At 40.0% G+C, this 21524-nt stretch overlaps 1 protein-coding gene across 1 annotated transcript in view; it reads left to right on the forward strand.

Moving 5' to 3' along the window:
• Nucleotides 1–21524, forward strand: part of UNC5C (unc-5 netrin receptor C) — a gene marked incomplete at its 5' end in the record, with an annotated part of 161727 nt that overhangs the window by 71790 nt on the left and 68413 nt on the right. The window contains one exon of the mRNA XM_079919847.1: nt 20503–20683. Coding sequence (XP_079775973.1) covers nt 20503–20683 — 181 coding nt within the window. The remainder of the gene's footprint in view (nt 1–20502; nt 20684–21524) is intronic.

Here is a 21524-nt window from a genome sequence, read left to right on the forward strand (position 1 = left end):
CCAGTCTTACATTTTGGTTTTTAATCCATTTTGAGTATATTTTTATATATAATGTAAGAAGATGTTCCAATTTGATTGTTTTACATCTAGCTGTACATTTTCCCCAGCACCACTTACTGAAGATATTGTCTTTACTCCATTGTATATTGTTGTCATAGATTAATTGACCATAGGTGTGTGCGTTTATTTGTAGGGTCTTTATTCTGTTCCATTTATCCATGTCTGTTTTTGTGCCATTCCCATACCAGGTTTTTTTTACATTTAAAAGAAAATTTTATTTTATATTGGAGTACAGTTGATTAACAATGTTGTGTTAGCTTCAGGTGTACAGCAAAGTGATTCAGTTGTACATATACATGTATCTACCCTATTTCCATTTTTTTTCCCCCCATTTAGGTTATTGCAGAGTATTGAGCAGAGTTCCCTGTGCTATACAGTAGATCCTTCTTGGTTATCTATTTTATATATAGCAGCGTGTACATGTCAATCCCAAGCTCCCAGTCTATCCCTCCTCCCCACCCTTCCCCCCAGTAGCCATAAATTCATTCTCTAAGTCTGTGAGTCTGTTTCTGTTTTGTAAATAAGTTCATTTGTATCATTTTTTTTTAGATTCCACATATAAGTGATATCATATGATATTTTTCTTTCTCTGTTAGACTTACTTCAAGTAGGATGATAATCTCCAGGTCCATCCATGTTGCTGCAAATGGCATTATTTCATTCTTTTTAATGGCTGAGTAATATTCCATTATATGTATGTACATCTTCTTTATGCATTCATCTGTTGATGGACATTTAGGTTGCTTCCATGTCTTGACTATTGTAAACAGCACTGCAGTGAACATTGGAGTATCCTTCTGAACCATGTTTTTCTCCAGATATATGCCCAGGAGTGGAATTGCTGGATCATATGATAGCTCTTCTTTTAGTTTCTTAAGGAACCTCCATACTGTTCTCCATAATGTCTGTACCAGTTTACATTCCCCCAACAGTGGGAGGAGGATTCCCTTCTCTCCACACCCTCTCCAGCATATATTGTTTGCCCATTCTGTTTTGATTACTGTAGATTTGTTGTCTAGTCTGAAGTCAGGGGGCATGATACCTCCAGGTTTGTTCTTCTTTCTCAAGACTGCTTTGGCTCTTCAGAGCCTTTTGTGCCTCCATAAAACATTTAGGATTATTTGTTCTAGTTCTGTGACAAAATGTCATGGGTATTTTGATTGGAATTGCATTAAATCTGTAGTTTGTCTTGGGTAGTATGGACATTTTAGCAATATTAATTCTTCCTTCCATGAAAATGGGATATCGTTCCATTTATTTGTATCATCTTCAGTTTCCTTCATCAGTGTCTTATATTTTTCAGAGTATAGGTCTTTCACCTCCTTGGTTAAATTTATTCCTATGTATTTTACTCTTTTTGATGTGATTTTAAATGGCATTGTTTTCTTGCTTTCTATTTCTGATAGTTAATTATTAGCATATACAAAAGCAAAAAAATTTTGTATATTATCTTGGATCCTGCAACTTTACTGATTTCATTTATCCTAATAGTTTTTTGGTGGAGACTTTAGGGTTTTCTATATATAGTATCATGTTATCCACAAATACTTCTTCCCCTCCAATTGGGATGCATTTCCTTTTTTGTGTCTCATTCCTGTGGCTAGGACTTGTAATACTGTGTTAAGTAGAAGTGTCAAGGGTGGGCATCCTTGTCTTGTTCCTAATTTTAGAGGAAAAGCTTTCAAGTTTTCACTGTTGAGCATGATGTTAGTTGTGGGTTTGTCATAAATGGTCTTTATTATATTGGTATATATTTCTTCCATACCAATTTTGATGGCAGTTTTTATCATGAATGGATGTTGAAATTTGTGAAATGCTTTTTGTGTGTCTGTTGAGATGATCATGTGATTTTTATCCTTCCTCTTGCTAATGTGGTGTGTCACATTGATTTGCAGGTACTGAATCATCCTTACATCACTGGAATAAGTCCCTCTTCATCATGGTGTATGATTCTTTGTATATATTGTTGAATTCAGTTTGCTAATATTTTGTTGAGAATTTTTGCATCTATAATCTCAGAGGTATTGTAATTTCTTGTAGTGTCTTTGTCTGGTTTTGGTATTAGGGTCATACTGGCCTCATACAATGAATTTGGGAGTGTTTCCACCTCTTCAAATTTTTGGACTACTTTGAGAAGGGTAGGTATTAGCTCTTCTTTATATGTTTGGCAGAATTCCCCTATGAAGGCATCTGGTCCAGGACTTTTGTTTGCTGGGAGGTTTTTTTGTTTTGTTTTTACAAATTCAGTTTTACTGCTAGTGATTGATCTGTTCAGATTGTTTCTTCCTGGTTCAGTTTTGGAAGATTTTATATTTTTAGAAATTTATCTGTTACTTCTAGGTTGTCCAATGTGTTGACATACAACCATTTATAGTGTTCTTTTATGACTTTTTTTGTATCTCTGTTGTATTGGTTATTTGTCCTTTTTCATTTCTTATTTTGTTTGGGTCCTCCCTCTCCTTCTTGATGAACCTGGTTAAAGTTTTATCAGTTTTGTTTATCTTTTGGAAAAAACAGCTCTTGGTTTCATTGATCTTTTCTATCTTTTTTTAGTCAATATTTTAAAAAATTTCCTCTTTAATCTTTATTATATCTTTCTGCTGACTTTGGGCTTTATTTGTTCTTTTTCTAATTCCTTAGATGGTAAATTAGGTTGTTTATTTGAGGTTTTTCTTCTTTTTTGAGGAAGGCCTTAATTATTATAAACTTCCTTTTTAGAACTGCGTTTGCTGCATCCTGTAGATTTTGGAAAGTTGTTTTGGTAAGTTTTGTTTTCATTTGTCTCAAGGTATTTTCTGTTTTCCTCTGTGATTTATTCATTGACCCACTGGTTTTGTAGTAGCATTTTGTTTAGTCCCCACATTTTTGTGTTTTTCCCATTGTAATTACTGTAGTTGATTTCTAGTTTCATATTGTTGTAGTCAGAAAAATGCTTGATATAATTTCTATCCTCTTAAATTTGGTGGGACTTGTTTTGTGGCCTAGAATGTGATCTTTCCTGGAGAATGTTCTGCATGCACTTGAAAATGTGTTATCTGCTGTTTCTGTATGGAATATCCCATAGATACCTATTAAGTCCACCTGGTCTGTTGTGTCATTTAAGATGGCTGTTTCCTTATTGACTTTCTGTCTGGATGATCTGTCCATTGATATAAGTGGGGTGTTAAAGTTCCCTACAGTTACTGTTTTATTGTCAGTTTCTCCCTTTATGTTTGTTAATATTTGCTTTGTATATTTTCATGCTCCTGTCTTACATGCATATGTGATGATGAGTATAATATCTTCTTCTTGCATTGATCCCCTTTTCATTATACAGTGCCCTGTGACTTTTGTTATAGACTTTGGTTTAAAGTCTGTGTTGCCTGATATGAGTATTGCTGCCCCTGCCTTCTTGTTGTTTCCATTTGCATGAAATACCTTTTTCCATCCCCTCACTTTCAATCTGTGTGTGATTAGCTCTGAAGTGTCTTTTAAATAGCATATCAGTGGTTCTTGTTTTTTATATACAGTCAGCCACCCTACGTCTTTTGACTGGAGCCTTTGGTCCATTGACATTTAAAGTGATTATTGATAGGTATGTTCTTATTGCCATTTTGTTACTTCTTTTCTTTTTTTAATTTTTATTTTATATTGGAGTATATTTGATTAACAATGTTCTGTTAGTTTCAGGTGTACAGAAAAGTGACTCTGTTATACAAATACATGTATCCACACTTATTTTAGATTCTTTCCCCATATAGGCCATTACAGAGTACTGAGTAGAGTTCCTTGTGCTATACACTAGGTATTTCTTAATTATCTGTTTTACATATAGTAATGTGTATGTGTCAATACCAGTCTTCCAATTTTTAGCCCCCCCCGGTAGCCATAAGTTTATTTTCTACATCTGTAACTCTCTTTCGGTTTTGTAGATAAGTTCACTTGTAGTCTCTTTTTAGATTCCACATAAAAGCAGTATCATATGATATTTTTCTTTGTCTCACTTCACACAGTATGACAATCTCTAGTTCAAACCATGTTGCTGCAAATGGCATTATTTTGTTCTTTTTTATGGCTGAGTAATATTCCATTGCAGATATGTACCACATCTTCTTTATCCACTCATCTCCCGATGGACATTTAGATTGCTTCCATGCCTTGGCTATTGTAAACAGTGCTGCAGTGAACATTGGGGTGCATGTATCCTTTCAAACCATGCTTTTTTCCAGATATATGCCCAGGAGTGGGATTGTTGGATCATATAGCTCTGTTTTTAGTTTCTTAAGGAACTTCAATACTGTTCTCCATGATGGCTGTACCAATTTACATTCCCATCAGCAGTGTAGGAGGATTCCCTTCTCTCCACACCCTCTCCAGCATATATTGTTTGTCCATACTGTTTTGATTACTCTAGTTTTGTTGTATAGTCTGAAGTCAGGGAGCATGACACCTTCAGGTTTGTTCTTTTTCTCAAGATTGCTTTGGCTATTCGGAGCCTTTTGTGGTTCCATAAAACATTTAGGATTATTTGTTCTAGTTCATTCTGTGTGTTGTCTTTTTGTTTTATGTTTTTCTTTGCTGTATAAAAGGTTTTCAGTTTAATTAGGTCCCATTTGTTTATTTTTGGTTTGATTTCCATTGCTCCAGGAGATGTACCTAAAAAGATCTTTCTGTGATTTATGTCAGAGAGTGTTGTGCCTTTGTTTTCCTCTAAGGGTTTTTTTAGTATCCAGTCTTACATTTAGGTCTTTAATCCATTTTGAGTTTATTTTTATGTATGGTGTTTAAGAGTTTTCTAATTTCCTTTTTTGTTACGTACAGGTGTCCAGTTTTCCCAGCATCATTTGTTGAAGAGTATGTCTTTCCTCCATTATATAGTTTTTGCCTCCTTTGTCATAGATTAATTGAGCATACGTGCATGGGTTTATTTCTGGGCTTTCTATCCTGTTCCATTGATCTATATTTCTGTTTTTGTTTTAGTACCATACTATTTTGATGACTGTAACTTTGTAGTATATATAGTCTGAAGTCAGGGAGCCTGATTCCTCCAGCTTCATTTTTCTTTCTCAAGATTGCTTTGGCTATTTGGGGTCTTTTGTGTCTTCATCCGAGTTTTAAGATTTTTTTTTTGTTCTAGTTCTGTGAAGAATGTCATTGGTAAATTGATAGGGATTGCATTAAATCTCTAGATTGCCTTGGGCAGTATAATCATTTTGACAATATTGATTCTTCCAATCCAAGAACATGGTATATCTTTCCATTTTTTTGTGTTGTCTTCGATTTCTTTCATCAGTCTCCTATAGTTTTCAGAGTACAGGTTGTCTCATGAGGTAAGTTGATTCCTAAGTATTTTATTCTTTTTGATGTGATGGTAAATGGGGTAGTTTCTTGAATTTCTCTTTCTGATCTTTCATTGTTAGTGTATAGAAATGCAACAGATTTCTGTGTATTAATTTTGTAACCTGCAACTTTACCAAATTCATTGATGAGCTCTAGTAGTTTTCTGGTAGCATCTTTCAGATTTTTATGTGTAGTATTATGTCATCTGCAAACAGTGAGTTTTTTTTCTTTTCTAGTTTGGATTCCTTTTATTTCTTATTCTTTTCTGATTTCTGTGGCTAGAACGTCCAATACTATGTTGAATAAAAGTGGCAAGAGTGGACATCCTTGTTTTGTTCTTGATCTTAGAGGAAATGCTTTTACATTTTCACCATTGAGTATGATGTTAGCTGTAGGTTTGTCATATATAGCCTTTATTATGTTGAGGTATGTTCTCTCTGTGCCCACTTTCTAGACAGTTTTTATCATAAATGGGTGTTGGGTTTTGTCAAAAGCCTTTTCTTCTATGAGACGATCATATGGTTTTCATTCTTCAGTTTGTTGATGTGTTGTGTCACATTGATTGATTCGGGGATAATGAAAACTCCTTGCATCCCTGGAGTAAATCCCACTTGATCATGGTGTATGATCCTTTTAAAGTATTATTGGATTTGGATTGCTAGTATTTTGTTGAGGATTTTTGTGTCTATGTTGATCAGTGATATTGGCTTGTAATTTTCTTTTTTGTGTGTGATATCTTTGTCTGGTTTTGGTATCAGGGTGATTGCAGGCTCATAGAATGAGTTTGGGAGTGTTCCTTTGTTTGCGATTTTTTGGAATAGTTTCAGAAGGATAGGTGTTAACTCTTCTCAAAATGTTTGATAGAATTCACCTGTGAAGCTATCTGGTCCTGGACTTTTGTTTGTTGGAAGTTTTTAAATCACAGTTTCAATTTCAGTTTTTGTCATACGTCTCTTTGTATTTTCTGTTTATTCCTGGTTCAGTCTTGGGAGATTGTACCTATCTAAGAATTTGTCCGTTTCTTCCAATTTGTCCATTTAATTGGCATATAGTTGCTTGTGGTAGTCTCTTATGACCCTTTGTATTTCTGTGGCGTCCGTTGTAGCTTCTCTGTTTTCATTTCTAATTTTATTGATCTGAGTCCTCTTCCTTTTTTTCTTGATGAGTCTGGGTAAAGGTTTTTCAATTTTGTTTATCTTTTCAAAGAACCAGTTTTTAGATTCATTGATCTTTTCTGTTGTTTTCTTCATTTCTATTTCTATTTATTTCTGCTCTGATTTTTATGCTTTCATTCCTTCTACTAACTTTGAGTTTTGTTCTTCTTTCTCTAGTTGCTTTAGGTGTAAGGATAGGTTCTTTATTTGTGATTTTTCTTGTTTCCTGAAGTAAGATTGTATTGCTATAAACTTCTCTCTTAGAACTGCTTTTGCCGTGTCCCATAGATTTTGGATCATTGTACTTTCGTTTTCATTTGTCTCTAGGTATTTTTTGATTTCCTCTTTGATTTCTTCAGTGATCCATTGGTTGTTCAGTAGCATATTTTGTAGTCTCCATGTGTTTGTGTGCTTTACAGTTTTTTTTTTTTCTTGTAGATGATTTCTAATCTCATAGTGTTGTGCTTGGAAAAGATGCTTGGTATGATTTCAATTATCTTAAATTTACCGAGGCTCACTTCATGGCCCAGCATGTGATCATCCTGGAGGATGTTCCATGTACTTGAGAAGAATGTATATTCTGCTGCTTTTGGATGGGATGCTCTATAAATATCACTTAAGTCTATCTGGTCTAATGTGTCATTTAAGGCCTATGTTTTCTTACTGATTTTCTGTCTGGATGGTCTATCCATCGATTAAAGTGGGGTGTTAAAGTCTCAGCTATTACTGTGTTACTTTCAATTTCTTCTTTTATGGCTGTTTGTATTTGCCTTATATATTGAGGTGCTCCTATGTTGGGTACATATATGTTTACAATTGCTACATCTTCTTGGATTGATCCCTTGATTATTATGTAGTGTCTTTCTTTATCTCTTGTAACAGTCTTTATTTTGTAGTCTATTTTGTGATACGAGTATTTCTGCTCCAGCTTTCTTCTGATTTCCATTTGCATGGAATATCTTTTCCCATCCCCTCATTTTCAGTCTGTATGTGTCCCTAGGTCTGAAGTGGGTCTGTTGTAGACATAATGTATATGGGTCTTATTTTTGTATCCATTCAGCCAATCTATGTCTTTTGGTTGGAGCATTTAATCCATTTATATTTGAGGTAGTTATTGATATGTATGTTCTTATTGCCATTTTGTTAATGTTTTGGATTTGTTTTTGTAAGTTTTTTTCTTTCCTTCCTCTTTTGTTCTCTTCTCTTGTGATTTGATGACTGACTTTAGTGTTGTGTTTGGATTACTTTTTCTTTTGTGTGTGTGTATCTATTGTAGATTTTTGGTTTGGTTACCATGAGGTTATGATTTAGCAGTGTGTATATAAATAAGATTGTTTTAAGTTGCTGTTCTTTTCATTTCAAATGCATTTCCAGTATCCTGCATTTGTGCCCTCTTCCTCACAGTTGCTGGTTTTGATATCATATTTGTGTGTGGATGATTTCCTACCTTTACTGTTTGTCTTTACTGGTGAGCTTTTCCATTTGTAATTTTCTTGTTTCTAGATGGGGCCTTTTCTATTCCTCCTAGAGAAGTTCCTTTAGCATTTGTTGCAGAGCTGGTCTGGTGGTGCTGAATTCTCTTAGCTTTTGCTTGTCTGTAAAGTTTTTGATTTCTCTGTCGAATCTGAATGAGAGCCTTGATAGGTAGAGTATTCTTGGTTGTAGGTTCTTCCCTTTCATCACTTTAAATATATCATGCCATTCCTTTCTGGCCTGCAGATTTCTAGTGAGAAATCAGCTGATAACCTTATGGAAATTCCTTTGTATGTTATTTGTTGCTTTTTCCTTGTTGCTTTTAATTTTTTTCTTTGTCTTTATTTTTTTATCAATTTAATTACTGTGTGTCTTGGTGTGTTCCTCCTTGGGAGGAACCCTCTCTTGGATTTATCTTACTGGAGACTCTGTGCTTCCTGGGCTTTGGTGATTGTTTCCTTTCCCATGTTAGGGAAGTTTTCAGGTTATTATCTCTTCAAATATTTTCTTAGGTCCTTTCTCTCTCTCTTCTCCTTATGGGACCCCCATATTTGAATGTTGGTGCATTTATTTTTGTCCCAGAGGTCTCTTAGATTGTCATCATTTCTTTTCATTCTTTTTTCTTTATTCTATTTTGTGGCAGTGATTTCTACTCTTCTGTCTTCCAGCTCACTTATCCTTCCTCAGTTATTTTGCTGTTGATTCCTTCCAGTGCATTTTTCATTTCAGTTATTGTATAGTTCGCCTATGTTGGTCCTTTAGTTCTTCTAGGTCTTTGTTAGACACTTCTTGTATCTTCCTGATCTCTGTCTCCATTCTTTTTCTGAGATCTTGGATCACCTTAACTATTGTTACTCTGAATTCTTTTTCAGGTTAGATTGCCTATCTCCACTTCACTTAGTTGTTCTTCTGGGGTTTTATCTTGTTCCTTCATCTGGCACACAATCCTCTGCTATCCCATTTTGTCTAACTTTCTGTGATTGTGGTTTCCGTGCCACAGGCTGCATGGTTGTAGTTGTTCTTGCTTCTTCTGTCTGCCCTCTGGTGAATAAGGCTGTCCAAGAGGCTTGTGCAGGTTTCCTGGTGGGAAGGACTGTTTCCTCCCCAGTTATGGGTGGAGCTGGGTCTTGTCCCTCTGGTGTGTTGGGCCATGTTGAGGGGTGAGGGGTGTGTTTAGGGGACATCTGTGTGCTCAGGAAGACTCTAAGCAGCCCACCTGCTGATAGGTGGGAATGTGTTCCCAGCCTTTCAGCCATTTGGCCTGAGGCATCCCAGCACTGGAGCCCACATGCTGTTGAGTGGGGTCAGGTCCTGGCAAGAAAATGGCAGCCTCCAGGAGGGCTCATGCCAATGAGTACATCCCAGAACTACCTCCACCTGTGTCTTTGTCCCCTCAGTGAGCCATAGTCGCCCCCCATGTCCACAGGAGACCCTCCAATACTAGCAGGTAGGTCTGGCCCAGTCTCATATGAGGTCACTACTTTTTACCCTGAGTCCTGGTGCACACAAGATCTTATTCGCGGCCTCCAATAGTGGAGTTTCCGTTTCCCCCAGTCCTGTGGAATTTCTGTGATGAAACCCTGGTAACCTCAAAGCCAGATTCTCTGGGGACTCCTCTTCCTGTTACCAGACCCCAAGGCTGGGGAACCTGATGTGGAGCTCAGAACTTTTACTCCTGTGGGAGAATTTCTGTGGTATAATTATCTTCCAGTTTGTTGGTCACCCACTCAGTAGGTATCGGATTTGATTTTATCACAATTGTGCCCCTCCTACTGTCTTGTGGCTGCTTCTTTGTCTTTGGATGTAGGGCACCATTTTTGGTAGGTTCCAGCATTTTTTTGTCAATGGTTTTTTCAGCAGTTAGTTGTAATTTTGGTGTTTTTGTAAGAAGAGGGGAGCTCATGTCCTTCTACTCCACTGTTTTGTCTCTGTACCCTTGTTACTTCTTTTCTGGTTGTTTTTGTAGTTCTTCTCTGTTCTTCTCTTTTAGTTTCTTCTCTTGTGGTTTGATGATTTTCTTTATTGGTATGCTGGTGTTCCCTTCTCTGGCTCTTGTGTATTTGTTGTAGGTTTTGATTTATGGTAACCATGCGGTCCATATATGTTGACCTATAACTATATCTACTTGTTTTAAAATGGTAGTCATTTAAGTTCAAAACCATTCCAAAATATCTACATTTTTTTATTCCTCTCCCTCACATGTCATGTTTTTGATGTCATATTTTACATCTTTATGTTTGTCTGTTCAGTGTCTGTTGTAGTTATTCTTGATTTAAATTTTTTTTTTCTTTTAGTCTTCGTACTAGCTTATTTAAGTAGTTGATCCATAGCCTTTACTATATATTTGCCTTTACTCGTGGGATTTTTCTTTTCCTTTAGATTCTTACTAATTGTTGTAGTCTTTTCACTGACCCTTTAACATTTCTTTTAGGGTAGGTTTAGCACTGATGAACTCCTTAGTTCTTGCTTTCTGAGAAGTTCTTTACCTCTCCTTCAATTCTGAATTATAATCTTGTTGGATAGTGTATCCTAAGTTGGAGGTTTTTTTCTTTCAGCGCTTTAAATATATCATGCCACACCCTTTTGGCCTGCAATGTTTCTGCAGGAAAATCAGCTAATAGCCTTGTGGAGGTTCCCTTGTATATGATTCATTTTTTTTTCTTGCTGCCTTTCGAACTCTCTTTAATTAACTCTTGCCGTTTTAATTATGACATATCTTGGTGTGGGTCTGTTTGGGTTTGTCTGTATCTGAATATCTGTTTCCTTCTTCAGGTTCAGGAAGTGTTTAGCAATAATTTCCTCAAATGCATTTTCAGTCCTTTTCTCTCTCTCCTCACCTTCTGGGCCCCCTATAATTCTCGTATTGGTATACTTGTTGTCTCAAAGGTCTGTTAAATTACTTTCATTAAAAAAATTTTTTTTCTGTTCTGGTTGGGTGATTTCCATTCTATCTTCTGGATCACTTATGCATTCTTATGTATCACTTAGTCTGCTGTTAATTCCTTGTAGTGTGTTTTTCATTTCAGTTATTGTATTCTTATGTTCTGACTGGTTTTTTATTTTCTAGTTCTTTGTTAAAATTCTCATTGTGTTCATCTGTTATTTTCCCTAATTCAGTTAGCATTCTCATTACCAATCTTTGAACTCTTTATCTGATAAATTATTTGTTTCATTGCTTGCTTTTCCAGGGTTTTTCTCTTATTCTTTCATTTGAAACAAATTTCTCTGTCTTCTCATTTTGCTTAACTTTCTCTGTCTCTATGGTATTAGGTGAAACAATTTCCTATCCTGGTTTTGAAGTAGTGTTCTTGTATGGGAGCATCCCTATACAATATGTGTGTGTCCAGTGGCTTTGGTGGAAGAGCTGGATCTGACATGATTATGACCCACATCTTCCCTGAGGGTATGGCAGCTTTCACCTTTGTAGGAGGTGGAGCTGAGACGGAGGTGCTAGAGCCAAAGCCAAGTGTGAGCTGGGGTTTCTCCTCTGCTCCGTGGCCAACACCACCCTATTAGGGGCAGAGGCAGGTCCCAAGTTGCTGGAGCAGAAACCTTGAGGGTCAGTTCTCAGCTGGTTCCATTTCCTCTAAGTGTCTGCTCTCTCCGCTCCCAGCACCTGCACCCTCACCCCATCGGGGAGCAGTGCTGCAGCAAGAGAAGTGGGTACTTGGTGTGGTTGGGGCACAGGCTGTGATGGCTCCAGCCCCATGCAGGGTCCAGGACCACTCCCCACGCGCTGCCTCCGCAGGCACCGGCAGTGGCTGCCCTCGCCCTATGCGGATGCGTTCTGCGTCCCAGTCCGCTCTGTCTTTCACAGCTGTGCGCTCCCCTCGGCCGCTGCGGCACTCCTCCTAGCGTGGAGCTGTGCTGTGGAGCAGGAGGGTCCAGAGCAGGTGCTTGGCTCAGGCTCCGGCATGTGCTGGGGCAGTCACGGGACACTGGCCAAGGCCCCGGAAGTTTCAACCTGCTTCTTCTGCCTTGTTTCTGGGAGTAAGGAAGCATCTGCACAGTCTTCACAAGCAGAGTTTAGGTTCCTTACAGCCCTCCTGTTTGTCCCACTTGTTTTCAAACCAGCTAAGGGGACTTGCCTTCCCACTGTTGGACCCTAGGGCTGGGGCACCCAATATGTGGCTTGAACTGCCCACTGCCTAGGGCAGATCTTTCTCCTTGTAATCTCCCTTTTTCTCTATGTCCCCTTCCAGGGGCACAGGTCCTGACCCGATCGTGCGTCTCTTCCCTTCTTACTCGATTCTGTGAGGATCTTTCTTATAGCCTTGGTGGTACAAGAGTCTTTCTGCCAGTCTCCAATTTGTTTTCAGTGAGAATTGCTTCACATGTAGATATGTTTTTGATGTGTTCATGGGGGGAGGTGAACGCCACATCCTCCTACTCCACCATTTTTTTTTTTTTTTTTTTTTTGGCGGTACGCGGGCCTCTCACTGCTGTGGCGTCTCCCGTTGTGGAGCACAGGCTCCGGACGCGCAGGCTCAGTGGCCATGGCTCATGGGCCCAGAAGCTCCGCGGCACGTGGGATCTTCCCGCACCGGGGCATGAACCCATGTCCCCTGCATCAGCAGGCGGACTCTCAACCACTGCGTCACCAGGGAAGCCCCCTACTCCACCATTTTGATCTCTCCTTTCCTTTTTGTTTTTAGATGAATGCCACTTCTCTGTTTTTTTGTAGAGTTGTTTGGATTTTGTCCCAGCTCCTTTAGAATATTCCTTTTTTTGTTTTTTTTTTTGCGGTACGCGGGGCTCTCACTGCTGTGGCCTCTCCCATTGCGGAGCACAGGCTCAGCGGCCATGGCTCACGGGCTGAGCCGCTCCGCGGCATGTGGGATCTTCCCGGACCGGGGCACGAACCCGCGTCCCCCGCATCGGCAGGCGGACTCTCAACCACTGCGCCACCAGGGAAGCCCCCTTTAGAATATTCTTAATGTAATACTAATAATAATTTAAGAATATTGACTATATGCCAAGCACTAAGTAATTTGTGTATTAACTCATTTGATCCTCAAAAACCTTATGGAGTCAATGTTATAATTATCCTCATGTTATAAATGAGGACTCTGGGGCACATAGAAGAAAAGAAATTTGCCCAAGAGAGGCACAGAAATGGGTTTTGAACCCAGGCAGTCTGGCCTGAGGGCAGCCCTCTCATCTGGTACTGGAGGAACTGCTGCTTACGGTAAGATTGTCAGTGGCACACAATGGGATAATCAGTACCAAACAGCAACCAAATGTGCACACAGGATGTCCTAACATTTCCTCATAATTATTCTTATTACCTGTTAACAAAATCCTATGTCTTCATAAACACTTGAGTAAATTACTTCAAATATGCTCCAAATTATTGAAAAGACCGCAGTTACTGAGCCACAAGGACAGAAGCAGTGCTTTGCCTCACTGCAACCCTGACAAGTTATGGTTTATGGGCGAAGCCTTTTATTGTTTTCTGAACTTCAACCTATTTTTCTCTCTTTTTGAATGTTTTGTACATAGCTAAAAATAACTTCTAACTCAGAAAGACTTCTCCCTTGTATAAATCAAATGGTTTGCTAAATGGGAGGGGTGAGAAGAAGCCAAGTCTCAGGGTGAAGTCAACAAGAAGCACTGAAATGAACAAAATACGAACAGAATTCAGAGGCCAGACCCGAGTACTGACTCCTGATTAACCAAGATTAGCTTACAAATAAGTAGCATTGCAAAAGTATAATTAAATACTTAAATACTCAATACAATTAATTTCTAGCACTACAGAAGACACTGTATTGTTTCTTGGGATTTTACATACAGTTTATGTAAGGAGACTCACTGTAAAATTACTTCAAATGGAAGAGTGTCACTTTATTTGATGGTGTTGAGTGCTGGAGATACTGCATGAAAAGGATATATATTTTTAATAAAAGAATACATCCGTAAGGCTTTTATATTGATATATCTTGCTGATTCAGACAACCCTTTACACGATAAACAGAATTATTCTCACACTTTGTTTTCCCTCCCATACATCCTCTCCTGAGTTTTTAATTAACCAAAATGGGAATAAATGTTGTTTTATCCTTTTAATCAATATCTGTGTTCTGTTCTTAGTGCTGTGATCTAAGAGAAGCAGAAGTAATGAGGGTTTTATTGTTGTTATTTTTGTATTTCAGAACTTTAGAGGAAAAAAATCCCCCTTTTCATGGAAATAACTGGAGTATTTTGAGCCATATAGCTATTGTGGAGAATCATGTTGTACTATCTGGATTCCTTGTAAGATCAGCCAAATCAACTCATCATTATCCTTTCAGCCCTTAAATCTTGTCTGCCTCCTTTATCCCTGATCTACACACAGGTCCCCAAGCCAGAAACGAGATGGGTTTGTCTCGCACCCTCCTTTCCACATACAGGCAACTCTTCTGCCATATCCCTTGCCCCTTCAAATTACTTTCTGTAACCATTCTTTTCTCCCCAGTCCCCTTGGTCCTTCCTTAATTCAGTCTTCATGGTCTTTCACCAGGACTACGACAGTAGCCTTTTTAACTGCTTTCCAGCTTCCACTGTGCCTCCCTAGTAATCCACACTGCCCCCTAAAATAGTCATTCTTAAAGCAAAGCATCGTAATGCCTCTTCTCTTTAAACCCCTCAGTGGATCACAGCATGGGAGTCCCTCAGTGATTTCCTGAAAGCAACTTCTCCATCCTTGTTCAGCTTGCCCTGGCTGTGCAGCTAAGACCACTGTCCAGTGCTCAGACTTCCCACGAGGATTCAAGCCTGTGTGAAGCACCTGCTGCTTCCTCTTCCTGAAATATCCTCTTCATCCTTCATCCCACGCTTTCCTTTGCCTTCCCAACAAGCTTAATTCCATCCCTGAGAAACTGGTTCAAATGTCCTCTCCTCACATAATTTGAACCCCGATACGCTTCCATCCTTGCACATGTCTGTTGTTTCTCTGTCACATTGTAATTGCTAGTTTATAGGTTTGTCTTCTTACGTAGCGAATGCTACATAAGCATAAGGGAAGCACTTACCTGATTTTTTCCCTTTATCCCGCAACACTTGACACATAGTACATAGTACTGTGCATAGTACATAGTACGTACTCAGTGTTTGCGGAATGGAATTGAAATAACAAGGTGCATCTTTGTTTATTGAAATTGAAGGTTCTTGGGAAGCTGTGTTACAGTCTCAGGTTTACTGTGATCACCTAGATTCTGTGCTTACTAGATGAAATTCTGCAATAATTACTCAAGCACCTTAAAATTCTGAAGCAGACATACAGGTAGAATGTGGGCTAGAGAGAGTTCCATTTTCAGAGAATCCTTAGTTACGACATGTTGGCCACTGGACACTTCAGACTCATACTTATAAATGGCAGTGAAACACTGGAGGTCCCCCAGCATCATTCCATGGGCCCTCTTCTATGTCATGATTTCTCCAATGAGTCCACTTGGAGGCCAGGCCAGCTCTGTAGGATTTGACCTTAGGCAGTGGAGACTTGTGTTTTTAATCTCCAGCAGAACTTAGCTAGAAGGGATGTTTCAAATTGCTCTCACCATACATATTCATTATTAAATTTGACAGTTAAAGCACCAACTTTATGGAGATCTAAAAATACGTATAACAGACTTGACCCTACTACGTGTGTGGTTTTGTCCTTACATTTAGCAAATACTAATTAAGCACCTACTATCTGCCAATTCCAGGCCATGGGACTGTAACAGTGATCAAAAAATAGACCCAAATCCGTGGAGCTTACATTCTGGTAGAGGAGACAACTAACAAGTAACATACAGACTATATGAGATGAAGAAAATAAAAGAGTGAGGGATTGCAAGCATACTCAGAGGGAGATGTTGCAGTTTTAAAGGTTGATTAGGAAGTGACTCACTGAGAAGGTGACATCCGAGTAAAGACCTGAAGGAGAGAAGAGAGCAGACTTATTGGGGGAAAGATTATTCCAGGCAGGTGCACCAGCAGACTCAACATCCCCAAGGCAAGAGCACCCGTGATGTGTGTAAGAACCAGCAAAGGAGTCAGCATCTAAAAAGATGAGAGAAAGGGCGAGAGTAAACTAGGTGATCTCAGAGAGGTCAGGGTTCCTGGTGATGCAGGACCTTGTGGGTCCTTGTAAGGATTTTGCGGTTGACACTGAGCAACATAGGGGGCCACCGGAGGGTTGGAGATGAGGTATAGCATGATCTGACTTGGGGTTTAAGGATCACTCTACTGTGTTGAGAATAGATGTTAGGACCAAGGGGAAAAGTAAAGATATAGACAGAAAGTTGTTGCAGTAATCCAGGAGAGAAATGATGGTGATCTGCTCGGGGAAGGGAGTGGTGCTGAGGGGACAAGAAGTGGTTAGATTCTGATATGCTGCTCTGACATCACATCAGCAAAGGGGAGAGGAAGAGAGTAGTCAAGGCCAAGCCTGAGATTTCTGTCTAAGTTACTAGAAGGATGGAGTTGGCCTTAACTGAGACGGGTAAGGTGGTGGGAGGGACAGCTTTGGAGGGCGGTTCGGGGGATCGTTATCAGACACCCCAGTGGAGTTGCAAGAAGGCAGTCGGATTAATGAGTCTGAAGTTCAAGGACGGGGTCTAGACTGGAGATAAATTTAGGAGTCATCCGCATGAGACTGGATGAGCTCACCAAGAAAGTGCATATGGATGGGAAATAGAAAAAAGAAGAGGTCCAAGGACAGAGCTACCCAGGAAGAACAGACCTAAACCCCAAGGAAGCTGTGGGGGAATGGGAGGAGATGGGACAAAAACTAAGAAAGTGCCCTGTCTGGAGAAAGCAGGCAAGGAGGAGGGAGAAACCGACGGGGTCAAATGCTGCTGCTGAGTCAAGTTAAGTCAAGTGCTAAAACCTCACCAGTCCATCTAACAAAGTAAAAGTAACTGGTACCTCGGAAAGAGAGCAGTTCTAACATTGGAGGTCAGTGTGAATTAGGGTGGACTCAGTAGAGGTGAAGAGGACAGGAACTGGAGAGAATGTACAAACAAGTATTCCAAGGTGTCTTTTAAGGTGAGCAAAGGAACGTGGGGGTGACTAAAGGCAGAAATGAGTGGGGAGGGATTTTCTTTTAAGTTGTGTAAAGTAACCACGTGTCTGTATGCTGGTGGAAAGGATTCTGTGTAGTGGGAAATTCATGATGTAAGAGAGGAGAATTCCTGGGGCTTGCCCTTGAATAAGAGAACAGGATTGGGATGCAGACTACAAGTGAGAGGTGGCACATAGGAGCAGAGAGCTGCCCTAGTAACAGGAGGGAGGGTGCAGAACAGGGGTGGTAGGTGGGTAGTGGGAGCTTTGGGAGATGTCTGGTGATTGCCAGTTTTCTCCGTGACATGGAAATCTTGGTCATTGGCCGAAAGTGAGGATAGCAGGGGAGGTAGTGTTTAAGCAGAGAGGAGAAGGTGTGAAATAGCTGTCTAGGAGTGTGGGACAGTGAACAGACGTTGGAAATACCGTACCATCTTTTGGCAGAATTTAGGGCCCACTTGAGTTCTGTCATCATGAACGTAAGATTACACCATGCAACATGGCTTTGCACAGCCACGTTTCACTGCAAGGATGCGAAGGTAGAGCAGACAGTGTGGATCAAGGAGGACACTTACTGAATCCCCAGTCCTCGTGGTACGTTGGGTGTGGGAAATCAGACATCCCCACTTGAGAGGACTCTAGAAGAAACAGCAGCATCATGAAAGAGCTAGGATTTAGTTAGAGAAAAGCGAAGAAAACAATCTGAACAGAGGTTGAAATTTTGGAAGATGTTGGTGCCGTGTTCCAAGGTAGTGAGGAAGGGTTTCAAAAGTTTTGGAGGGTGGGTGATGGAGATGTGCTGAGCAAGATGGTGATTCTAGCGCAGGAGGTGAGTGATGACCTGTGGTCCAGACCTGAGCTTCTCCTGGAGATCAGGTCTCAAAACAGGACTTGGTGACAAGACTGGGAGTTCTGGGGCATAGGGAACTGGGAGGGGGGCATCTTGCTAAAAGCCCGAGTCCTTGGGTCCTTTCTTCATTCCTACAGCTCTTTTCTCTCTGTAGATGTCATTGTTTCTTCAAACAAAGACATACAGGCAAGCCCAGTGTAGAGAATAAATCGAAGCAGAGTTTCCCTGGGTGAAAGCCAGAGTTAGGGGAGGAGGGCCATGTCCCTCACAGGGTTCAGGGTTACTGCCTCAGCATTTCTAGGGGTCCTCGTATCTCAGGTCATAATCACTGCTCCGATGTTGATGAGAGACACCTGAGGAAAATAACAGAGTCATGTATGAGAAAGTAGAGATCATATATACCCCGTAATCACGCAAGTCTTTTTAAATGTTTTGCCAGCAGTGCAGAATCCTTTTTTTCTTCCACATAATAAACTTTTCAAATAAACAGGTGGTTTGCAGTATCCCTTGAGATCTCTTTGTGTCATTTACGATCAGTATAGCATTACTGTTGTTAACTATTATGTACATAGAAGAAACCATAGTTTCGAACAGTCCTGACTTAGATCAGGTTCTCCAGAAGTAAACCACGAGGCAGAGGTTTGAATGCAAATGGTTTGTTATAGAAGTGCTCCCAGGAGAGTCCTGTAAGTGGGTGGAGCAAGCAGGAGAGAAAAGAAGGAGCCCAGAAAGTATACATTTAGAAGATGTCTCAAGGAGGTAGCTCTGGAGAGTAACAACTCAGGTTCCAACCTGATTGGACACAGGGCTTGTTTCCATACCTGTGAGGTCACAGCAAAGGAGAAAGTGGTGGTCGGGGGAGCTGTGAACCCCTAGGTACTTCGAAGCAAAACATCTAGGAGCCTGAGGGCCATCCTTCAAAGCAAAGTAGAAGGTATGGGTCCTTGAAAGAAAATTGCGCATGCCCACGCGTGTGCCCCCCCACCCCCCCACCCCCACGGGATCTAAGAACAAATCGGGGGAGCCACAGGACCTTCTGTAAGTGGAAAGCTTTCTTTCGAACGGCAAAGATAATCTGTGTAAAGATTAGCTTCAGAAGATATTAATGTCAGCTTTCAATTATCATCAGGCAGTTTTCTAATAGTCTGAATCTTGCTCCCTTTCCTCTTGCACGTGTAGCAAGATCACATTACCGCACACGTAGGGCCGAAGTTTGAGAAAATCCAGGTCAAGTGAGTGTGCATCTCTCATCCAGTATATCCAAGCACAGGACTGAATGTGCTGTCTTTATTGAAAACAAAATGCATGTCTTAAAACTCCACTATTTTAGATGGATTTCACGCTTTCTCACTTCCATTAGCGTAAATATCAACACTGTTTAGCTATTTCAAAATTTACGTCTTTACAAATAGTTACTTTTATCTACATCCTCATATGTTTATTTTAAGATGATTGTATTTTATTTTTCCCTTTAAATTTTGTCCTCTCTTCTAAGGATTAGGGAATCATTGTTTTAGAGTCCCTGTGTTAGATGTAATTTAGAGCTGTGTAACATCCAGCCCACTGACAGATTTAGAGATTAATTTCCAGACCTCTTGTGGTGCAAGGGAAGCTCCTTAAGATTTTGAAAATGGCAATACTATTGACTCCCTACCACTAAAGGTTACTTGTATGGGTATCCACACTAATGTAAAAGGAAAGTTTAAGTGTGGTAAATATCAATGTTGTTTTGCTTTATGGAAAAACCTGTGCATAGGGGAAAAAGGCAATTTCTGGGACAAGAAATAGTTTATCCTTCATAAGGACATCTTATACAGATATATTTCCCTCCTTGCATTCTGTAAGGCTAACATTGCTGTTGCTAAACTGATATTTGCACAGGAAAAATAGTTCAGTAGTTTTGAACAGTCATGTCTTAGGTCAGGTTCTCCAGAAGCGAACCGTAAGCCAAAGATTTGATGCTCGAGATAGACAAAAGGAGAAATTTGACTATGACTTACATGCTATTTGGATTATATTGAGAGTTAGTAGAAAACCTTTTTTTTTTTTTTTCTCCCAAGATTTTGGCTTAGATACATCTCTAAATATGTGTCTGCTATATTTTAAAGTAAGTGCACTTTTAGGGGAATTTAATCCATATGTTACGCATAAATCATCCAATGTTTTATTAGAGCTGCACGATGTCTAAGATGCCTTTTGAGCTTTTTTAATAGTCCTTATATTCTCTGCTGAAAAGCAGCAGGTAAGTTGCCAGGAGTAAACAAATCAAATAGCAAAAGGTTTGAGTTCAGTTTGAAATGCTTAGCCTATTATTTTTGATGGGGTCCTGAACTTGGCAATGCACATTCCCAATTCCTGCCTGGAGGGCAAAGTGAAAACAATTTGAACACTGTATTTCCCAGTCGGGTCATTGACATTTGAGAATAATGTAGTACAGACAGAATCAGCATGTTTGGCAGGTGAGTGATACTTAATGTGACCTCAGAAAGTTACTTTCTCCACTTTGCAGAAGTCCGTGGCGTGGAACAACGTTATCCACACTGCAAAACAAAAGTTAGGACAGACAGCCATCAGGGGATCCATACTGGGAGTTTATCTGTTTCTCTCGTGCATCTTTAGGTGGAATGGTTGAAAAATGAAGACGTCATTGATCCTGTTGAAGATCGGAATTTTTATATTACTATTGATCACAACCTCATCATCAAGCAGGCCCGCCTCTCGGATACTGCCAACTATACTTGTGTTGCCAAAAATATTGTCGCCAAGAGGAAAAGCACGACCGCAACTGTCATAGTCTATGGTGAGTGGGCTTTTGGGGTCTCAATCTAGTTGAGGTCAAACTGCAGTTTCTCATTTTAATCTTAAAATACCAGGTGAAGAGGCCCCTTTTCAATCCCCATGGCGGCTCTCTTCCAGCTTCTCATGTGGACATTGAGGTTTAACAGCCTTCCTGATACTCATAGAAAAACTAGACTTAGAAATCCCTAGTCCTTTGTCAGTCAGTTTGTAAGAGAATGAAGGAAATCTACCTAAGTACCAGGACGGTTCCCTGCTTCCCTAGGCCCTCCCGCTCTCCATAGCCTGGACTACAGAGATCTAGAGGGAATTCCGAGATGAAGATGCTTCAGGCAGTCTGCTGCTCTTTCTGTGGGCCTCAGGAGAGTCATTGCAAAACCTCAGGTAAACTGGAGCTGACATGCTCTCCGAACACATCGGAGCAACTTGAACTCCCTAGAACTTACTTTACACTCCACCAGGGGCATCCAGAGTGAAGACAAAGGCTGCCATTGTCAAGCAGCCCTAATCCTAACCCTGTAGCAAGTTTCGACATGATGACTTCTTCAGAAAGCTGCTCTTCCACTCTCTGGCCCTTTCTAATCCATCTCATCCCTAAGCCTATCATTTCTGCAGAAGTACTAAATGATTCTGCCCCCAGTTTTGCTGCAGCACGTGATGCTTTTATCTGCCTGTCTGCTTCGGCACTCAGTGGTTTTCTCATCATTTCACTCGTAGTTCCATCGCCCCAGCTAAGCTTTTAAGCTCCTTGGTAGACTAAGAGAACAGCCCTGTAAATTTATGTATTTCTCACAGTGTTAGATACATAGTAGGTCTTCATATTCTTGATGAGTTATTGTCTCAGA

Source organism: Stenella coeruleoalba, assembly GCF_951394435.1.
Source record: "Stenella coeruleoalba genome assembly, chromosome: 4".
NCBI lineage: Eukaryota > Metazoa > Chordata > Mammalia > Artiodactyla > Delphinidae > Stenella > Stenella coeruleoalba.